General features: G+C 36.0%; 1 protein-coding gene across 3 annotated transcripts in view; it reads left to right on the top strand.

Moving 5' to 3' along the window:
* MMS22L (MMS22 like, DNA repair protein) overlaps positions 1-19,427 on the top strand; it is a 156,041-nt gene that overhangs the window by 1,455 nt on the left and 135,159 nt on the right. For all 3 annotated transcript variants that reach the window (XR_014017158.1, XR_014017159.1, XM_081250416.1), the window contains exons 3-7: positions 482-607; positions 3,519-3,568; positions 8,857-8,944; positions 9,040-9,217; positions 11,706-11,796. Coding sequence is in view for 1 of the 3 variants with exons in the window: in XM_081250416.1 (XP_081106542.1) it covers positions 482-607; positions 3,519-3,568; positions 8,857-8,944; positions 9,040-9,217; positions 11,706-11,796 (533 nt within the window). In the remaining 2 variants the exon portion in view is untranslated. The remainder of the gene's footprint in view (positions 1-481; positions 608-3,518; positions 3,569-8,856; positions 8,945-9,039; positions 9,218-11,705; positions 11,797-19,427) is intronic.

Raw genomic sequence — 19,427 nt, 5'->3', positions numbered from 1 at the left:
ACCTGCTGAGGCAATTTCAGTCAGAAAGGAAACCATTTTTGTTGATTATTACAGTTGTACCTTCTTTGAGACCTTAAAGGATATTATTCAACTTGATTGTGCCCTTTTTTAGACATGGCTCAGAATACCTTTTAACTGTTTTAAAAATTAAATGTCCCCTCAAAGGGTGAAATTCTACAACTGAAGACCACAGTTGAAGACAGATGAAAGTATGTTCCCTAGACCCCTTTCCACATTTTTCCTTCAAGTTATATTGCTTTTTAGTTAAACTTTTTTTTTTATCACAGTATAAGGTTGAATTCTTAATACAGTCCAGTTGTACTATTACTGAGATATAAGGTACCAAGGCACTTCCTTACTTTATAACATCATTGTTGACATGTCATGTGTAATATGGATTCATATAATGTCAAAAAAATCTCATGCTATAGTATGGGATATAGCATACTTTTTATGAGATTAAATCAGAGTTTCATTTCAGACTGATTTTGAATCTTGATCCTTTACCAACTAATTTTGAAGAGGATACAGTGGAAATATTTGGCATTCAATGGGTTACTGAAACAGCATTAGTGAATTCATCTAGAGTTCTCTTTCATCTCTTGAGGTATGTTTTGTCTTTTATTTTAAAACTGCCATTGAGTGTAGATGCTTTTCAGTTTTAAGTTACATTGCTGGGTGGTTTCTAATACTGATATTACAAAAGCACCTGTAGAATTGTGATTGCTGCTTACTTGATTATCTTATCAGTAACAACAATTAAGCAATAATGTTTGATGGAGTAATGGTTTTAATGAGTTCTTTTTTAGTGATTTTCAGAATTTTTATTCTTCTGTATTTGACATCATATATTGAAGACAAATACTTTAGGTTTTGAACTATACCATAATTTTGGGAGAAAAATAAAATACTTTTGTTGCTTAATAGTCATAATTTTTCAGTAATCTTTAGAGAATGAACTCAGACTTCCAAATATATTTTTCAGACTATAATAGAATATGTAATAGAAATATGATTAACCTGGACAACATTAAAAAATTTTTAATAAAAATTTTCAAACATACACAGATATAGAGAGAATAGTATAACGAACCTCCATATACCCTCCCTCAGTTACGATAAACATCAAGGTTTTGTCACATTTCCTTCATCTGTCCTTATCCTTCTACTCTTGGCTTAAGTATTTGTTAAGCAAATTCCAGGCATCATGTCATCTCACCCTTAATTACGTCAGTATGTATCTCTTAAAAATATGAACTTATTTTTTAAACATAAACATTACCTCATAATCACAATTAACGAAATTAAAATAATTCTTCATTATTAATTAAAACCCAGTCCATAATTCAGATTTTAGATTTGGAGTCACTTATTAAAGGCAAATTATTAGCCCAAAATACATTAAGAATGTATACATGGGGGCTTCCCTGGTGGCGTAGTGGTTGAGAGTCTGCCTGTCTATGCAGGGGACACGGGCTCATGCCCCGGTCCGGTAAGATCCCACATGCCACGGAGCGGCTGGGCCAGTGAGCCATGGCCGCTGAGCCTGCGTGTCCGGAGCCTGTGCTCTGCAGTGGGAGAGGCCACAGCAGTGAGAGGCCTGCGTACCGCAAAAAAAAAAAAAAAAAAAAAAAAAAGAATGTATACATGGTAATTCTAAAATTTATATGGAACCACAAAAGATCCCAAATTGCCAAAAGAATCCTGAGAAAGAAGAGCAAAGCTAGAGACATCACACTTTCTGATTTCAAACTGTATTAGAAAGGTATAGTAAACAAACAATATGTTATTGGCATAAAAACAGACACATAGGTGAATGGAACAGAATTGAGGGCCCAGAAAAACCCACACATATAGGGACAATTAATTTATGGAAAAGGAGCAAAGAACATACAATAAAAGGGCAGTCTTCAATAAATGGTGTTGGGAAAATTGGACAGCCATAGGCAAAAGAATGAAACTAGACCACTATCTTATATCATACACAAAAATTAACTCAAGATGCATTAAAAGCTTGAATATAAGACCTGAAACCATAAAATGTATATAAGAATATATAGGCAGTAACCTCATTGACATCATTAGCAATATTTTTCTGGCTCTAACTCCAAAGGCAAGGGAAACAAGCAAAGATAAACAAATGTGACTACATCGAACTAAAAAGGTACTCACAGCAGAGGAAACCATCCTCAAAGTGAAAAGGCAACCTACTGAATGGGAGAAAATAATTTGCAAATCATATATTTGGTTAATATAAGGGGTTAATATCCAAAATATATAAAGAATTCATATAGCGCAACAACAACAACAACAAATCTGATTTAAAAATGGGCAGAGGATCTGAACAGATATTTTTCCAAAGAATACTTGAAGATGACCAAAGTGTCCTTCCGTGGATGAATGGATGAAGGAATTTTAAATATTTATATACACACACACATATATATACACACACACAATGGAATACCATTCAGACTTAAAAATGAGTGAAATCCTGCCATTTGCAGTAACATGGATGGACCTTGAGGGTATTATATTTAGTGAAATAAGTCAGACAGAGAAAGACAAATACTATATGATTTCACTCATTCATGGAATCTAAATAAAGTAAATGAACAAACAAAGTAAAACAAAAACAAACTCTTAGATATAGAGAACAGATCAGTGGTTACCAGAGGGGAAGAGGTTTAGTAGGTGGGTGAAAAAGGTGATGGGAGTCAACGGTATGGTGATGGATAGTAATTAGACTTGTGGTGGTGATCATGTAGTGTACACAGATGTGGAATTATAGTGCTGTATTCTTGAAACTTATATAATTAAAAAAAGAATGTATACATGGTACATTTAAATGAAAATGGAAAGTTGGAGGGATTTCTCCTCTCACCCTCATCCCATGGAACCTTTGCCATATTATGTGTTTCATTGGGAAAATAGGTTGTGTGAGTGATTCTGTATAATCCTAAACATTATAGTATGAGTTGAGTCTTACCCAGGACATAAGTTATGAATGTGGCTCAATCTTTAAGGAGCTGAAAGGCAACTAGGAAGAATGGCAAGAGAAGATTATTCTCAGAAATTAAGGTGGAACTTCGTAAGTTAAAACTTCTCCTGATTAGTCTACATTACATATTCTATTCCTCTTCAGAACTCCTATTGTGTAACTATATGATACAATTTAACATTTCATTATATAACTGTTAACCTAAGATGTTTTATATAACCATCTTAAACTTCTTAAAGATATAAACAGTATCTTCTTGATGGTGAAATCTATGATATATAATTTTTGAGATAAATGTAGCTGTTAGTAGATCTTTTTGGGAGGTCAAAGACATGTTTTATTTTCTCTCAGAGTCTTTACTACCTGAAGCTGACAGTAATAAACATTCATGAAGTGTTAAGCATTATTCACGAATGAGATGCATTAAAGCTGTGTAAAAGATTTGGAAATACTGTGTAATTGTTGCATGCTTTAAACTATTCTAAAACTAATTCTCACCTTACATTTTTTAAATTAGGCAACAGCTCTACAACTTGGAAACCTTATTACAGGCCAACTGTGATTTTGGTAAGTTTTAAGTGTGTTTAATGGCAAAAAGAAATGGTGCTCCCTTACAGTGAATTGTACATGGGTCTATGATGTGTCATTGGGCTATCATAATAACATGAAGGAAGTGATAATTCAGAAGTTCAGGATACAGTTATATTTAGTGTTCAGAAAAAATATGACACTTAAATTTTGTTTGTAGATGAAATTTATAGTATTTTTCCAAATCTTCAAGTAAAATTAAGGCTAAACATCTTTGAAGTGAATTAGTAACTTGCTTTGGGGGTGCGGGAGTGGGCTGGAGAACTTAGAGAAATAGAAAGTGCTGGACCTTATGCTGTCTTTCTTGTTTTTCTTTTCTGCTTTCTCTTTTTTTTTTTTAATTTTTAATTTTATTTATTTATTTATTCTTATTTTTGGCTACACTTGGTCTTTGTAGCTGCGCACGGGCTTTCTCTAGTTGCAGTGAGCGGGAGCTACTCTTTGTTGTGGTGTGTGGGCTTCTCATTGCAGAGGCTTCTCTTTGTTATGGAGCATGGGCTCTAGGTGCATGGGCTTCAGTACCTGTGGCACTTGGACTCTGTAGTTGTGGCTTGCAGGCTCTAGAGCGCAGGCTCAGTAGTTGTGGCACACGGCCCTAGTTGCTCCACAGCATGTATGACCCTCCCGGACCAGGGCTTGAACCTGTGTCCCCTGCATTGGCAGGCGGATTCTTAACCACTGCGCCAGCAGGGAAGTCCCTGTTTGTTTTTAACATTTAATGGATTACTGATTGTGGGGGAATTGGTATAGTTAAGATAGTGAAGGAATTGAAGGGCAGTGTGTTTTAGTTCAGGCTAGCTGCTTCTCCTTTCTAACAGTTCTGGTACAGTGTAGTATTTAGAATCATGACTCTGTGGTCAGCCTGGGTTCTAACCCTAGCTAATTGTGGGTCTCACACTAGGTAATAGTTCCCACCATTGAGTTCTTGTGAGGACTAAATGACATAATGTGTGTTAGGTGCTTAGCCTAGTATCTGTTATTAGTGATGCCCAGCAACCAAAGATCACTTGGAACCTACCTTTAAAGGGTTTATTAGCTTAGGAGGCAAGGGGGAGATATACATCATGAGGAACAGTTGGGGCTTCTCAGTAAGAGGAAGTAGGGAGGGGCTTTTGACAGGGTATGCGCTTGTGCTGGCTGATTTGGGGTAGAGTTTAAGGGGGCTATGGCTTTATTCTGGATTTGATGCTGTTAAGAAGCAGGAGCAATTTGATGACTAAGTTAATTTTTAATTTTTTTCTAGAAGGTGGGACACACAGAAGGAGGCAAGGGAAGATTCTGATTTGTAATGAAGCAATAGTCATTTTAGCTGGAAGAGGAGGGTAGTCTGTTTCTGTATTTTGTTTGTTTTTGTGTGGTTGTGTAGCGCCTTGTTTCTGTGTCAGACATGATTACAGAGAGGTTTTGTGTTTTTCTTGTTTCACCATAATCATGGAGTGATCTTGTGTGATTATTTTTGATACTGTATGACAACTGTTTAATTTCAGTAGGGAACATCATGGCCTAATTGTTATCAGCTGCCAGGGCTGTTTTATTTGTTTTGTTAGTTTGTCCTCAGTAAATGTTGGATATTACTGTTTCATTATCACCTGGGTCCCTGCTTGAAGAGTTTGCAGTTGAGTAAGACAGGTAAACAAGCATAGTCAGCATGGTAAGTGGAAGAGTGTAGTAACAGAGGCATGCAAAAGCTGCTACAGGAGCCAAGGGCTTTATCCGTTTATGTGCCCATCACTGAATGATGGCAGATCTGGGTCTTCAAGGATGAGGAGGAATTAGCCAGGCAAAAGATTTTGGAGAAGTTTTGGGGATAGGATGAGTTCCAGGTGGAAACAACTGTACAGACAAAGACATTGAGGTATATAAAAACATAGAAGTTCAGGGAGCAGGGAGTAAGTAATAATTACGTATGGTTGGACTCAAGTGTGTGTGAGTGGTTAATTTTTGGAAGGGATGCAATCATAGGTGTCTTTGTAAGCAATGCCAAAGGCCCAGAATTTTATTTTGAAACTCCTGGGGAGTCTATAAGATTGTAGTGGAAACAGCAAAAATACCTTTACTATATAGAGTGACTTAATTAAATTGGGTTTGTGGAAGGCATTTACTGAGCAAGATTATTCTTTGAAAAGCACTTACTGACCTAAAATTACTACAATGGACTATTTGTTGAAATGGTTACTTGTTACACTGACATTTTGGCTGGTGTTATTACTTAAAAAACTTACTGACAGATTTGTTGGGAAGGTTAACAGTATTAAAGACTATCCCTACATAAGCTTACTCCTGCCATGCAGCTGTGTCAGGGCTTTGTTAATAAACTCATGTAAACCCTTGGCCCTCAACCCTCCCCAGAAAGCCCTTATGTAGGGTCACTTACTGAAGTGCATATGGTTCTTGTTCTCCTGTTGATTTTACTCCCTGGATTGCTTTCCTGTTGAGGCAGAATAGCATACATAATATGTTATTTTTTACTGATACCTTTTATTAAATATAGCTGTTGATGTTACCCCTTTTTCAGATATTGTATTTTTTTTGTCTCTAGGCATTTCATTTGGATTTTTTTAATGCCTTCCACTGTTTTTAGCTTCGTTGACTGCAGATTCTTTCATCATTGTCATTTCTGGGCCTGTTTGTATTGATTGATTTTTCTTCTAGTTTTATGATACATTTTTCTGCTCTTTTGAACATCTAGTAATTTTTTATTGTGTGATGGACATTGTAGATTTTACATTGCTGCTTTCTGAATTTTCTTGTATTCCTAAAACTAGTGTTGAATTTTGTTCTGGCTTACTGTTGAGTACTTGTAATCCGTGGGATCTTTTTGAGGCTTGTATATTTTGTTAGGACTTTTAAAAAGTAACCTTTAGTCTAATGTTAATTTAGCTGTAGTAAGGCTTCTGAGGATTCTTTGTGGTGTATTTTTTTTTTTCATTCTTGCTGGTGGGAACTTGAACTGTTCCCTGGTTTGAGTAAGCTTTGTTGGGAATTGTTTTCTGGTATTTTTCTCTGGCCTACAGATCAGTACTTAGTCAGAGACTCAAAGGGGACCCTCTGTACATTTCTAGGGCTCCTTTTTTTTTTTCTTTTTGCAGTACGCGGGCCTCTCACTGTTGTGGCCTCTCCCGTTGCAGAGCACAGGCTCCGGATGCACAGGCTCAGCAGCCATGGCTCACGGGCCTAGCCGCTCCGTGGCAAGTGGGATCTTCCCAGACCGGGGCATGAACCCGTGTCCTCTGCATTGGCAGGCAGACTCTCAACCACTATGCCACCAGGGAATCCCTAGGGCTCTTTTTTTTTGTGTAGCTTTCTTTCTTCTTTGGTACTTTTACCCTGCAAATTTAGACTACCCTAAACTCAGATCTCATGTCTCTTTGACTCAGTGATTTGGGCTCTGAATTCTCTCTCCCTGTGCTGCAGCCTAGAAACTGTCTCTAGGTGGGAAGCTGGTGCAATCTTAGGACTTCTATCTGGGATAGCAGTCTTGTGTTGCCTTTGTCCAATGCCTGAAAATTATTGTTTTACTTTTTTTGGTTTTCTAGTTTAAGGTGGGAGCTGGGTAATTCTGATTCCTTTTACTCCATCTTGGCTGGATGCAGCAGTTTTTTTTTTAATTAATTAATTTATTTTTGGCTGCATTGGGTCTTTGTTGCTGCACGTGGGCTTTCTTTGGTTGTGGTGAGCAGCGGCTACTCTTCATTGTGGTGCGTGGGCTTCTCATTGTGGTGGCTTCTCTTGTTGCGGAGCATGGGCTTTAGGTGCTTGGGCTTCAGTAGTTGTGGCCTGTGGGCGCAGGCTCGGTAGTTGTGGTGCATGGGCTTAGTTACTCCACGGCATGTGGGATCTTCCCAGACCAGGGCTCGAATCCGTGTCCCCTGCATTGGCAGGCAGATTCTTAAGCACTGCGCCAAACCACTGCACCACCAGGGAAGCCCACAGCAGTTGTTTTTAAGAGAGTACTTCCTTTACGGGCTGATAATTGTGACACTGGGGGATCATATGATTTTTGTAAGCAAAGTATAATTAAGCTGTAAAAGTGCACTGCACTGTTTGGTATGTAGATATATGGACAGTATCTTTACGCTTATGCTCTTGTTTTGCCAAAATAGTGTCCACATTTGCTCATTTGAATACAAATTTAAAAATAAATTTTGCTTTATGTTTAATATGAGTGATAATTTGTTGCCTATAGTAAGTTTTTTTCCCCCTTCTCCTGCCTCTCCTTTACCAGCTCCTCCCTCAGGTCTACTAAATCGGTCTCCTCAGGTCTCAGTTTGAGTCTCCTCTCTGCATCTTTTCCTACATGTACGATCTCATCAGTTCCTTTATTTCTAAAGGATAACAACTCCAAAAGGTTTACCTACATTCCAGACCTCTCCTTTGCACTCCAGGCCTTGCATGTCAAACTGCCTGACATCTGTCCTTGGATTGCTTAGATAGTGCAAAGAGTACATCTGTGATGTCTTCCAAAACCAGTTCACACTGCCCATGTTTTCTCCACTCATTACATGGTGCTAACAGTTGCCTATATGTCATTCTTGATTCTTTCATTTCCTTTAAACTCATATCATCCATCCGATTCCCGGTAGGTTTATGACCAAAATATACCTTCAGCCTATCCATTTTCCTGTGATCTCTTGAATTACTGCTATAGGGCTCTTAACACATCCTCCTTTGCCCCTCTATAATCTTTGTACAAAATCTGCTTTAAATGTATATCAATTCCTGTTCCTCCTAGATCAAAACCCAATGAAGGGCCATCTACTGTATTTCAGTGAAATCAAAACTCCTTATAGTGACTTGTAAGGCCCCACATGACTTATTCCTATCTCTCTCAACCCATACCTTCTTTCCCTCACTTCAACATTTACATCAGCAAAAATTAGCAAAAATTATCTGGGTGGTTACTATGTGCAAAACACTTATAACCACTCTAGGGCAAGTGAGCAAACCAGAAAACATGATGAGAATTATAGGTAAGTGAGGAAGAAAGAAGACTGGCAGCATGTGACATCAATGAAGCCAGGTGTAGTGAGTGCTCCTATAAGGGCAAGTTAATTGAGCACAAGTGGTGCCCGTTAGATTGGACAACTTGATTTCACTGGTGACCTTACTAAGAGCAGTATGGGGGGTGGGGGATGGTAAGAACCATATAGGAGTCAGTTGAAAAAATGAAAAGCTAGAGAATTGCTACTTATATGGCTCACACAATTTTTTTGTCACTGCCCACTGATTATTTAAACAATGATTAACATTATCTATTTTGGTTTTAGGGAAGATATCAACCCTACATTGCAAAGCAGCCAATATTAGGCAGCAGTGCATAACATTTCTTCATTATGTTAAAGTCTTCATTTTCAGGTAGGCTGTCAGATGAGTAATATGAATAATGCATGAATTTCTGAGTGCAAATTTATCCAGACTCTAATTGCTTATTGTATCTCATTGTGTTTTAGGTCCCTGCAAGTACAAAATGCTGAAAGTCGTGTTCCTGTCCATCCCTACCAGACTTTGGAGGCACAACTTCCCTCAGTGTTGATTGATGAGCTTCATGGATTACTCTTGTATATAGGACACCTATCAGAACTTCCCGTTATTAATACAGGAGCATTTGTAAATCAAAACCAGACTAAGGTTTGCTTTGTTTCATTTAATTTTAAAAGTATCAGGTATTTTTTTCCTCCCCACATGGACTATTCATTCGAGAATGAGGGAAATTAGTCAAGAGTGTAGTTCTTGGACCAGCCTGCCTGAGTTGAAATACTGGCTCCTCCTTTTATTAATTATGTGCCATCAGGCAAATAACACTTCTTGCTTCAGTCTTTCCATCTGTGTAATTGGTTTAGCTTCCTAGAGTTATCGGGAGAATTGAATAATTAAAATGCATAAAGTGCTTAGATGTAGTTTACATTGAATCAGTGATAACTATTCTTCTTCCAATTGTAACAATGCAAATATTTAAAAGTTTCAAAGTAAATCAAATAACCTTTGTTTTCTAAAATTTGTATCCTCTTTCCCACTGATAAAAGTTTGGGCAAACACTATTTTATATTATAGTAAGATTCAAGAAGATCATCTTTAAAAAGTTATGCTTTCAAAACCACATCATTATGTCTGTTCTGGCTTTTGAGATATTTTCAGAATATGATTAAGATTGTTTTAACTGTGTCCCCCTTTTTTTTCCTACCTGTGATGATCAATCTCTCTGGTTTGGTTTTTAAAAATGTGTTAGCATGACCCAACCTGTGGATGTAATTAACAAATTCTTCATAGGAAAATGTGAGCTTCTGTGAGTGACAAATTATAATTCCCCATGGCATTCCCTGAATTCTCAATCTCTTCTATTTGACTTCACCAATATTAATAACATTCAGTTTTTAGGAACGAGTCTTTGCCAAAATATAAGGTAAAATTAAATATTTATATTTCTGTGAAATTTAACAACAATAAAAAATTGACTCTTCTTATCAGGGATCAATATATTTAATAATAAAAGTAAATAGAATTCCAACTGAATTCACAGGTGAATATATCTAATCCATAGAAACCAAATAGGTAATTGTTTTTAATCATGTCAATTAATAAAGATTTGTGGGTGGATTGTGCTGGGAGGGATATTTTTCTTTCTTTTTCGTCTCTGTAAATTGGACTGATTTTTATTTTCTGAGTATCCATCAAATGCTTAAGAAAATTAAAATTAATAATTTAGCAGCAGAAATTAAAAAAAAATGTGTGCAAGGGTCCTCAAACTAGGTTTTGCCTTTCATAGGCTTTTAATTAGACAGACTTGAAAATATAGGTTATTTGAAGATCAGAAGACTGAATTTTTAAAGCAGGGGAATGGAGTCTTCAACACATAAACAAAAAAATCATATGCTGAAATACTGTTCTCTTCTGAAATATCAGCAAAATGAAAAAATAAAATAAAAAGCATCTTTCAAGACTCTATATATTTCTTATATTTTACCATTCTCATATATGAAAGCTAATGCTTTAATTGGTATTTACAGTTGAGCATCTGTCTTTTATTCTTTTTTAGGGACTTTTTAAAATTAGAGATACTCTTTGTTGTTATGATGTATTACGAATATTTTCATTTATCCTTTTTTCAGCAATTAAGCTGACTTACTAGGTAGATGATTTAAGTTTTTTTATATAGTTATATTTATCAGTTTTTTCTTTGGTATCATTCCTATGCTATTGTAAAAAACATACTTTTTTTTTACATTTATCTCTTTAATTTATATCTTTTTAAAAAATGTACTGTGAGATAGGAAATCTAGTTTCTTACAAATGAATAAGTTAATAATCCTGTCTCTTATTGAATGACCCATGCTTTCCCCACTAATTTGACATATCATGTGTATCCATTTCTCTCTTCCCTATTTTTGCTATTTACTATCTATTCCTGAGCCAGCACTGTTTTATTAGTGTTGTGTTTTATTTTGTTTGCATGTTTGATAAGGCAAGACCCCTCTCCATCATTCATCATAGTTTTAATAAAAAGTATGTATCATTGTATTATTTTAGTGATTCGAAATGTTGACTGGAGAAAGTTTATTGATAATCTGCTAGCACAGTAAAGAGCACTGGCTTTTGAGTCAGATAGAATTAGGTTTGAATCCTAAAGCATTAATTGAGGGGTAAATTTCTTCACCACTTTTAACTCTAGTTTCTTTATGGGCATGACAGTAGTGTCTAAATGATAATCCAGAGGTTCTTGTTAAAATATCTTATGGAAGTTCCTGGGTATTCATTACATTTAAAAACATATTTCCTAGCTAAAGTCTAAAACAAAATCATGAAAATAAGTGTTTAAAGAAATTCATTTACTGCCTTGCAGCTGTAGTAGAATCTCGGTTGGTTGGTAGGGGCCTTTACTATACAAGTCTATTCAGCAGCCCCAAGGTGGGTCTGTCTTAAACAACATCAGTTAAGAGTATATCCTGCTTTTAAAGATCTCCAGTGAAAAAATCCTCTAATGAACAAGACAGAGGTTTTCCTTGAGCTTTTGAATAGTGTTAGGTTAACTTGTGCATTATGGAGGAGTGTTGTGACATGCTATAAAATACCTAATAAAGTGTTATGAATTTTCAGTCACAGTTTTTAATGTCATTCACAGCTTTTCCCACCATCATGGCATTTGTTACATCTCCACTTAGATATCCATTGGCTAGTGCTGGAAATTCTTCACATGCTTGGTGAAAAACTGAGTAAGTTTATGAATTTCTGATTTATGTCCTTTTTTTAATGTAAACGTTTTTTAATCTAAATTGTTTTTTAAAATTATACAATAAGTGCTTTCTGATTATTATTATTTTTAATCAAACAGTAACCAAACTAAAAAGTGAAGGTCTTACTTCTTTTTTCTAGAGGTAACTGCTGGGAATGGCTTGGTCCATTTATCCATCCATCCATACTTACTATCTGTTAGTATACATATATAGAAACTCATAGGTAGAATTTTTGTTTTTCTTTCTAACCACAAATGGTATCATCATATTGTCCTATGTATGGTTTCATTTAACAGTTTTTTAGAGATCTGTTCATGTTAGTTCATACAGTTTTATGGACCTATCATAATTTATTTAGCCAAGTCTATTTTTTGATATTTCAGTTAATTCTGTTTATTTTGGTATTACAAATAATATTTCATTTAACATCCTTACGAAGATATAAGATATACATCTTTGAATACTTGTACAAGTTATTTAGTAGAATAGGTTTTTGGAAATGATGTGGCACACTGCACTTTTAGTATTGTATATGCTGCTCTGGTGTTGTATATTAAGCTTCCACAATTTATGTACACTAACTGTGAACATGCCTTTGCCTCATACTCTTGCCAGTAGTGGATATTATTAATTGTATTTTTTGCCAACTAATGCGTGAAAAATAATACTGAGTCTCTGTTTTTGCAATTTCCTGATTACTAGTGAAGTGGAGCATCTTTAATTTTATTGTCTTTTTATATTTGCTTTATTAATTACCTGTTCATTATATTTTGCAAAGTACTTGTTTTATCTCTTGTTTCATTCTTTTCCATCTTTCTTTAATTAATTAGTAGAGGTTTGTATATATTATGGATGGTAATCTTTTATTTCACATGTTGCCTATTTATTTCTTGGTCTTGCTCTTTGACATCTTTAGTTTCCGTTATCAAATTGGCAATTTCTAAAAATATTATATAGTTATAAATTATTATTATTATTTTTTAAGCACTTGAGCATTTTTAATGTTCAGAACAGTCTTTGTGATTAACACAATGATGTGTATATTATAACCTAGCACTTACTCTCTTAAAGTGTCAGGACTAACTACAGAGAGGCTTACTACTTGACTTCGTTACAAATTAAAAGGATTTCTTTTTTTTTTTAACATGTTTATTGGAGTATAATTGCTTTACAGTGGTGTGTTAGTTTCTGCTTTTTAACAAACTGAATCAGCAATACATATACATATATCCCCATATCTCCTCCCTCTTGGGTCTCCCTCCCATCCTCCCTATCCCACCCCTCTAGGTGGTCACAAAGCACAGAGCTGATCTCCCTATGCTATGCGACTACTTCCCACTAGCTATCTGTTTTACATATGGTAGTGTATATATGTCCATGCCAGTCTCTAACGTTATCCCAGCTTACCCTTCCCCCTCCCCATGTCCTCAAGTCTATTCTCTACGTCTGCATCTTTATTCCTGTCCTGCCTCTAGGTTCTTCAAAACCTTTTTTTTTTCTTTTTTAGATAACATATATAAGTGTTAACATACGGTATTTGTTTTTCTCTTTCTGACTTACTTCACTCTGTATCCATCCACCTTTCTACAAATAACTCAGTTTCCTTTCTTTTTATGGCTAACACTCCATTGTATGTAAGTGCCACATCTTCTTTATCCATTCATCTGTCGATGGACGTTTAGGTGGCTTCCATGTCCTGGATACTGTAAATAGTCCTGCAATGAACACTGTAGTACATGACTCATTTTGAATTATGGTTTTTTCAGGGTATATGCCCAGTAGTGGGATTGCTGGATCGTACAGTATTTCCATTTTTAGTTTTTTTAAGGAACCTCCATACTGTTCTCCATAGTGGCTGTACCAATTTACATTCCCACCAACAGTGTATGAGAGTTCCCTTTTCTCCACACCCTCTCCAGCATTTATTGTTTGTATGTTTTTTTTATGGATATTATTTTATTTTATTGAGATATAATTGACATAAAACATTAGTTTCAGATGTACAAAATAATGATCTGATATTTATGTATATTGTGAAATGTTGACCACAATAAGTCTAGTTAACACCCATCACCATACATAGTTGCATTTTTTTTTTTGGTGTGTGATGAGAAACTTTTTGTCTTTTAATTGTCATATTTAGACTATTTACATGATCAGGTGGCTTAAAAAACCTCTTTATTGGGGCTTCCCTGGTGGCGCAGTGGTTGAGAGTCCGCCTGCCGATGCAGGGGACACGGGTTTGTGCCCCGGTCCGGGAAGATCCCACATGCTGCGGAGAGATTGGGCCCGTGAGCCATGGCCGCTGAGCCTGTGCGTCCAGAGCCTGTGCTCCGCAACGGGAGAGGCCACAACAGTGAGAGGCCCGCGTACCGCAAAAAAAAGCAAAAAACAAAAAACTTTTTATTGCAAACTATAGCTCACTTTCAGTAAAGTAAGGCATAATTATAGAACACACCCTGCACATACACTTCCTTTTATTCCAAAAATTAACCAGTTAGAAAATAAAAATGGAAACAACTCCCATGAACAACAAAAACATAAATTACCCAAGAATAAACTGAACAAAAAATGTGTAGTACCTAAATGAAGAAAGCTAAGCGAAGTAAAAAAAAGGCTAGTTCTTTTTTTTTTTTTTTTTTACAAATTAAATCAGTTATACATATACATATGTTCCCATATCCCCTCCCTTTTGCGTCTCCCTCCCGCCCTCCCTATCCCACCCCTCCAGGCGGTCACAAAGCACCGAGCGAGCTGCTCTCCCTGTGCTATGCGGCTGCTTCCCACTAGCTATCTACCTTACGTTTGGTAGTGTATATATGTCCATGCCTCTCTTTCGCTTTGTCACAGCTTACCCTGCCCCCTCCCCATATCCTCAAGTCCATTCTCTAGTAGGTCTGTGTCTTTATTCCTGTCTTACCCCTATGTTCATGACATTTTTTTTTCTTAAATTCCATATATATGTGTCAGCATACAGTATTTGTCTTTCTCTTTCTGACTTACTTCACTCTGTATGACAGACTCTAGGTCCATCCACCTCATTACAAATAGCTCAATTTCATTTCTTTTTATGGCTGAGTAATATTCCATTGTATATATGTGCCACATCTTCTTGATCCATTCATCCGATGATGGACACTTAGGTTGTTTCCATCTCCGGGCTATTGTAAATAGGGCTACTATGAACATTTTGGTACATGTCTCTTTTTGAATTATGGTTTTCTCAGGGTATATGCCCAGTAGTGGGATTGCTGGGTCATATGGTAGTTCTATTTGTAGTTTTTTAAGGAATCTCCATACCGTTCTCCATTGTTTGTATGTTTTTTTGATGATGGCCATTCTGACCGGTGTGAGGTGATACCTCATTGTAGTTTTGATTTGCATTTCTCTAATGATTAGTGATGTTGAGCATCCTTTCACGTGTTTGTTGGCAATCTGTATATCTTCTTTGGAGAAATGTCTATTTAGGTCTTCTGCCCATTTATGGATTGGGTTGTTTGTTTTTTTGATATTGAGCTGCATGAGCTGCTTGTATATTTTGGAGATTAACCCTTCATCAGTTGCTTCGTTTGCAAATATTTTCTCCCATTCTGAGGGTTGTCTTTTTGTCTTGTTTATGGTTTCCTTTGCTGTGCAAAAGCTTTTAAGTTTCATTAGGTCCCATTTGTTTATATTTGTTTTATATCCATTTCTCTAGGAGGTGGGTCATAAAGGATCTTGCTATGATTTATGTCATAGAGTGTTCTGCCTATGTTTTCCTATAAGAGTGTTATTATGATGTCCGGCCTTACATTTAGGTCTTTAATCCATTTTGAGTTTATTTTTGTTTATGGTCTTAGGGAGTGTTCTGCTTTCATTCTTTTACATGTAGCTGTCCAGTTTTCCCAGCACCACTTACTGAAGAGGCTGTCTTTTCTCCATTGTATATTCTTGCCTCCTTTATCAAAAATAAGGTGAACATATGTACGTGGGTTTATCTCTGGGCTTTGTATCCTGTTCTGTTGATCTATATTTCTGTTTTTGTGCCAGTACCACACTTTCTTGATTACTGTAGCTTTCTAGTATAGTCTGAAGTCCAGGAGCCTGATTCCTCTAGCTCCGTTTTTCTTTCTCAAGATTCTTTGGTTATTCAGGGTCTTTTGTGTTTCCATACCAATTGTGAAATTTTTTGTTCTAGTTCTGTGAAAAATGCCAGTGGTCGTTTGATAGGGATTGCATTGAATCTGTAGATTGCTTTGGGTAGTAGAGTCATTTTCACAATGTTGATTCCTCCAATCCAAGAACATGGTATATCTCTCCATCTGTTGGTATCATCTTTAACTTCTCTCATCAGTGTTTTATAATTTTCTGCATACAGATCTTTTGTCTCCTTAGGTAGGTTTATTCCTAGGTATTTTATTCTTTTTGTTGCAATGGTAAATAAGAGTGTTTCCTTAATTTCTCTTTCAGATTTTTCATCATTAGTGTATAGGAATGCCAGAGATTTCTGTGCATTAATTTTGTATCCTGCAACTTTACCAAATTCATTGATTAGCTCTAGTAGTTTTCTGGTAGCATCTTTAGGATTCTCTATGTATAGTATCATGTCATCTGCAAACAGTGACAGCTTTACTTCTTCTTTTCTGATTTGGATTACTTTTATTTATTTCTTTTTCTTCTCTGATTGCCGTGGCTAGGACTTCCAAAACTCTGTTGAATAATAGTGGTGAGAGTGAACAACCTTGTCTTGTTCCTGATCTTAGAGGAAGTGGTTTCAGTTTTTCACCATTGAGAACAATGTGGTCTGTGGGTTTGTCATATAAAGCCTTTATTATGTTGAGGTAAGTTCCCTCTATGCCTGCTTTCTGGAGGGTTTTCATCATAAATTGATGTTGAATTTTGTTGAAAGCTTTTTCTGCATCTAGTGAGATGATCATATGGATTTTATCCTTCAATATGTTAATATGGTGTATGACATTGAATGATTTGTGTACATTGAAGAATCCTTGCATTCCTGGGATAAACCCCACTTGATCATGGTGTATGATCCTTTTAATGTGCTGTTGGATTCTGTTTGCTAGTATGTTGTTGAGGATTTTTGCATCTATGTTCATCAGTGATACTGGCCTGTAGTGTTCTTTTTTGTGACATCTTTGTCTGGTTTTGGTATCAGGGTGATGGTGATGGTGGCCTCGTAGAATGAGTTTGGGAGTGTTCCTCCCTCTGCTATATTTTGGAAGAGTTTGAGAAGGATAGGTGTTAGCTCTTCTATAAATGTTTGATAGAATACGCCTGTGAAGCCATCTGGTCCTGGACTTCTGTTTGTTGGAAGATTTTTAATCACAGTTTCAATTTCTATGCTTGTGATTGTGTTTCAATTTCTGTGCTTCTGATTGGTCTCTTTATATTTTCCATTTCTTCCTGGTTCAGTCTTAGGAGGTTGTGCTTTTCTAAAAATTTGTCCGTTTCTTCCAGGTTGTCCATTTTATTGGCATATAGTTGCTTGCAGTAATCTCTCATGATCCTTTGTATTTCAGCAGTGTCAGTTGTTACTTCTTATTCATTTCTAATTCTGTTGACTTGAGTCTTCTCCCTTTTTTTCTTGATGAGTCTGGCTAATGGTTTATCAATGTTGTTTATCTTCTCAAAGTACCAGCTTTTAGTTTTATTGATCTTTGCTATTGTTTCCTTCATTCCTTTTTCATTTATTTCTATTCTGATCATTATGATTTCTTTCCTTCTGCTAACTTTGGGGTTTTTTTTTTATTCTTTCTCTAATTGCTGTAGGTGTAAGTTTAGGTTATTTACTTGAGATGTTTCTTGTTTCTTGAAGTAGGATTTTATTGCTATAAACTTCCCTCTTAGAACTGCTTTTGCTGTATCCCATAGGTTTTGGGTCATCCTGGTTTCATTGTTATTTGTTTCTAGGTTTTTCTTGATTTCCTCTTTGATTTCTTAGTGATCACTTGGTCGTTTAGTAGTGTATTGTTTAGCCTCCGTGTGTTTTTGTTTTTTACAGATTTTTTCCTGTAATTGATATCTAGTCTCATAGTGTTGTTGATGGAAAAGATACTTGGTATGATTTCAATTTTCTCAAATTTACCAAGACTTGATTTGTTACCCAAGATATGATCTATCCTGGTGAATGTTCCTTGAGCACTTGAGAAGAAAGTATATTCTGTTGTTTTTGGATGGAATGTCCTAAAAATATCAGTTATGTCCATCTTGTTTAATGCATCATTTAAAGCTTGTGTTTCCTTATTTATTTTCATTTTGGATGATCTGTCCATTGGTGAAAGTGGGATGTTAAAGTCCCCTACTATCATTGTGTTACTGTAGATTTCCCCTTTTATGGCTGTTATCATTTGCATTATGTATTGAGGTGCTCCTATGTTGGGTGCATAAATATTTACAGTTGTTATATCTTCTTCTTGGATTGATCCCTTCATCATTATATAGCCTCCTTCTTTGTCTCTTGTAATAGTCTTTATTTTAAAGTCTATTTTGTCTGATATGAGAATTGCTACTCCAGCTCTCTTATTTCCATTTGCATGGAATATCTTTTTCCATCCCCTCACTTTCAGTCTGTATGTGTCCCTAGGTCTGAAGTGGGTCTCTTGTAGACAGCATATATATGGGTCTTGTTTTTGTATCCATTCAGCCAGTCTATGTCTTTTGGTTAGAGCATTCAATCCATTTACATTTAAGGTAGTTATCGATATGTATGTTCCTATTACCATTTTCTTAATTGTTTTGGGTTTGTTGTTGTAGGTCTTTTCCTTCTCTTGTGTTTCCTGCCTAGAGAAGTTCCTTTAGCATTTGTTGTAAAACTGGTTTTGTGGTGCTGAATTCTCTTAGCTTTTACCTGTCTGTAAAGGTTTTAATTTCTCTGTTGAATCTGAATGTGATCCTTGCTGGGCAGAGTAATCTTGGTTTTAGGTTTTTCCCTTTTATCACTTTAAATATGTCCTGCCACTCCCATCTGGCTTGCAGAGTTTCTGCTGAAAGATCATTTGTTAACCTTATGGGGATTCCCTTGTATGTTAATGGTTGCTTTTCCCTTGTGCTTTTAATATTTTTTCTTTGTATTTAATTTTTGATAGCTTGATTAATATGTATCTTGGCATGTTTCTCCTTGGATTTATCCTGTGTGGGACACTGTGCTTCCTGGACTTGCTTGACTATTTCTTTTCCCATATTAGGGAAGTTTTCAACTATAATCTCTTCAAATATTTTCTCAGTCCCTCTCTTCTTCTCTTCTTCTGGGACCCCTATAATTCGAATGTTGGTGCATTTGATGTTGTCCCAGAGGTCTCTGAGACTGTCCTCAATTCTTTTCATTCTTTTTTCTTTATTCTGCTCTGTGGCAGTTATTTCCACTATTTTATCTTCCAGGTCACTTATCCGTTCTTCTGCCTCAGTTATTTTGCTATTAATTCCTTCTGGAGAATTTTTAATTTCATTTATTGTGTTGTTCATCATTGTTTGTTTGCTCTTTAGTTCTTCTAGGTCCTTCTTAAACATTTCTTGTATCTTCTCCATTCTGTTTCCAAGATTTTGGATCATCTTGACTGTCATTACTCTGAATTCTTTTTCGGGTAGACTGCCTATTTCCTCTTCATCTGTTTGAT

The sequence above is a fragment of the Mesoplodon bidens genome, assembly GCF_964165515.1.
Source record: "Mesoplodon bidens genome assembly, chromosome: 12".
NCBI classification, from domain to species: domain Eukaryota; kingdom Metazoa; phylum Chordata; class Mammalia; order Artiodactyla; family Ziphiidae; genus Mesoplodon; species Mesoplodon bidens.
Note: the sequence above shows the minus strand (reverse complement) of the source record. Positions and strands in the feature narration are given on the sequence as shown.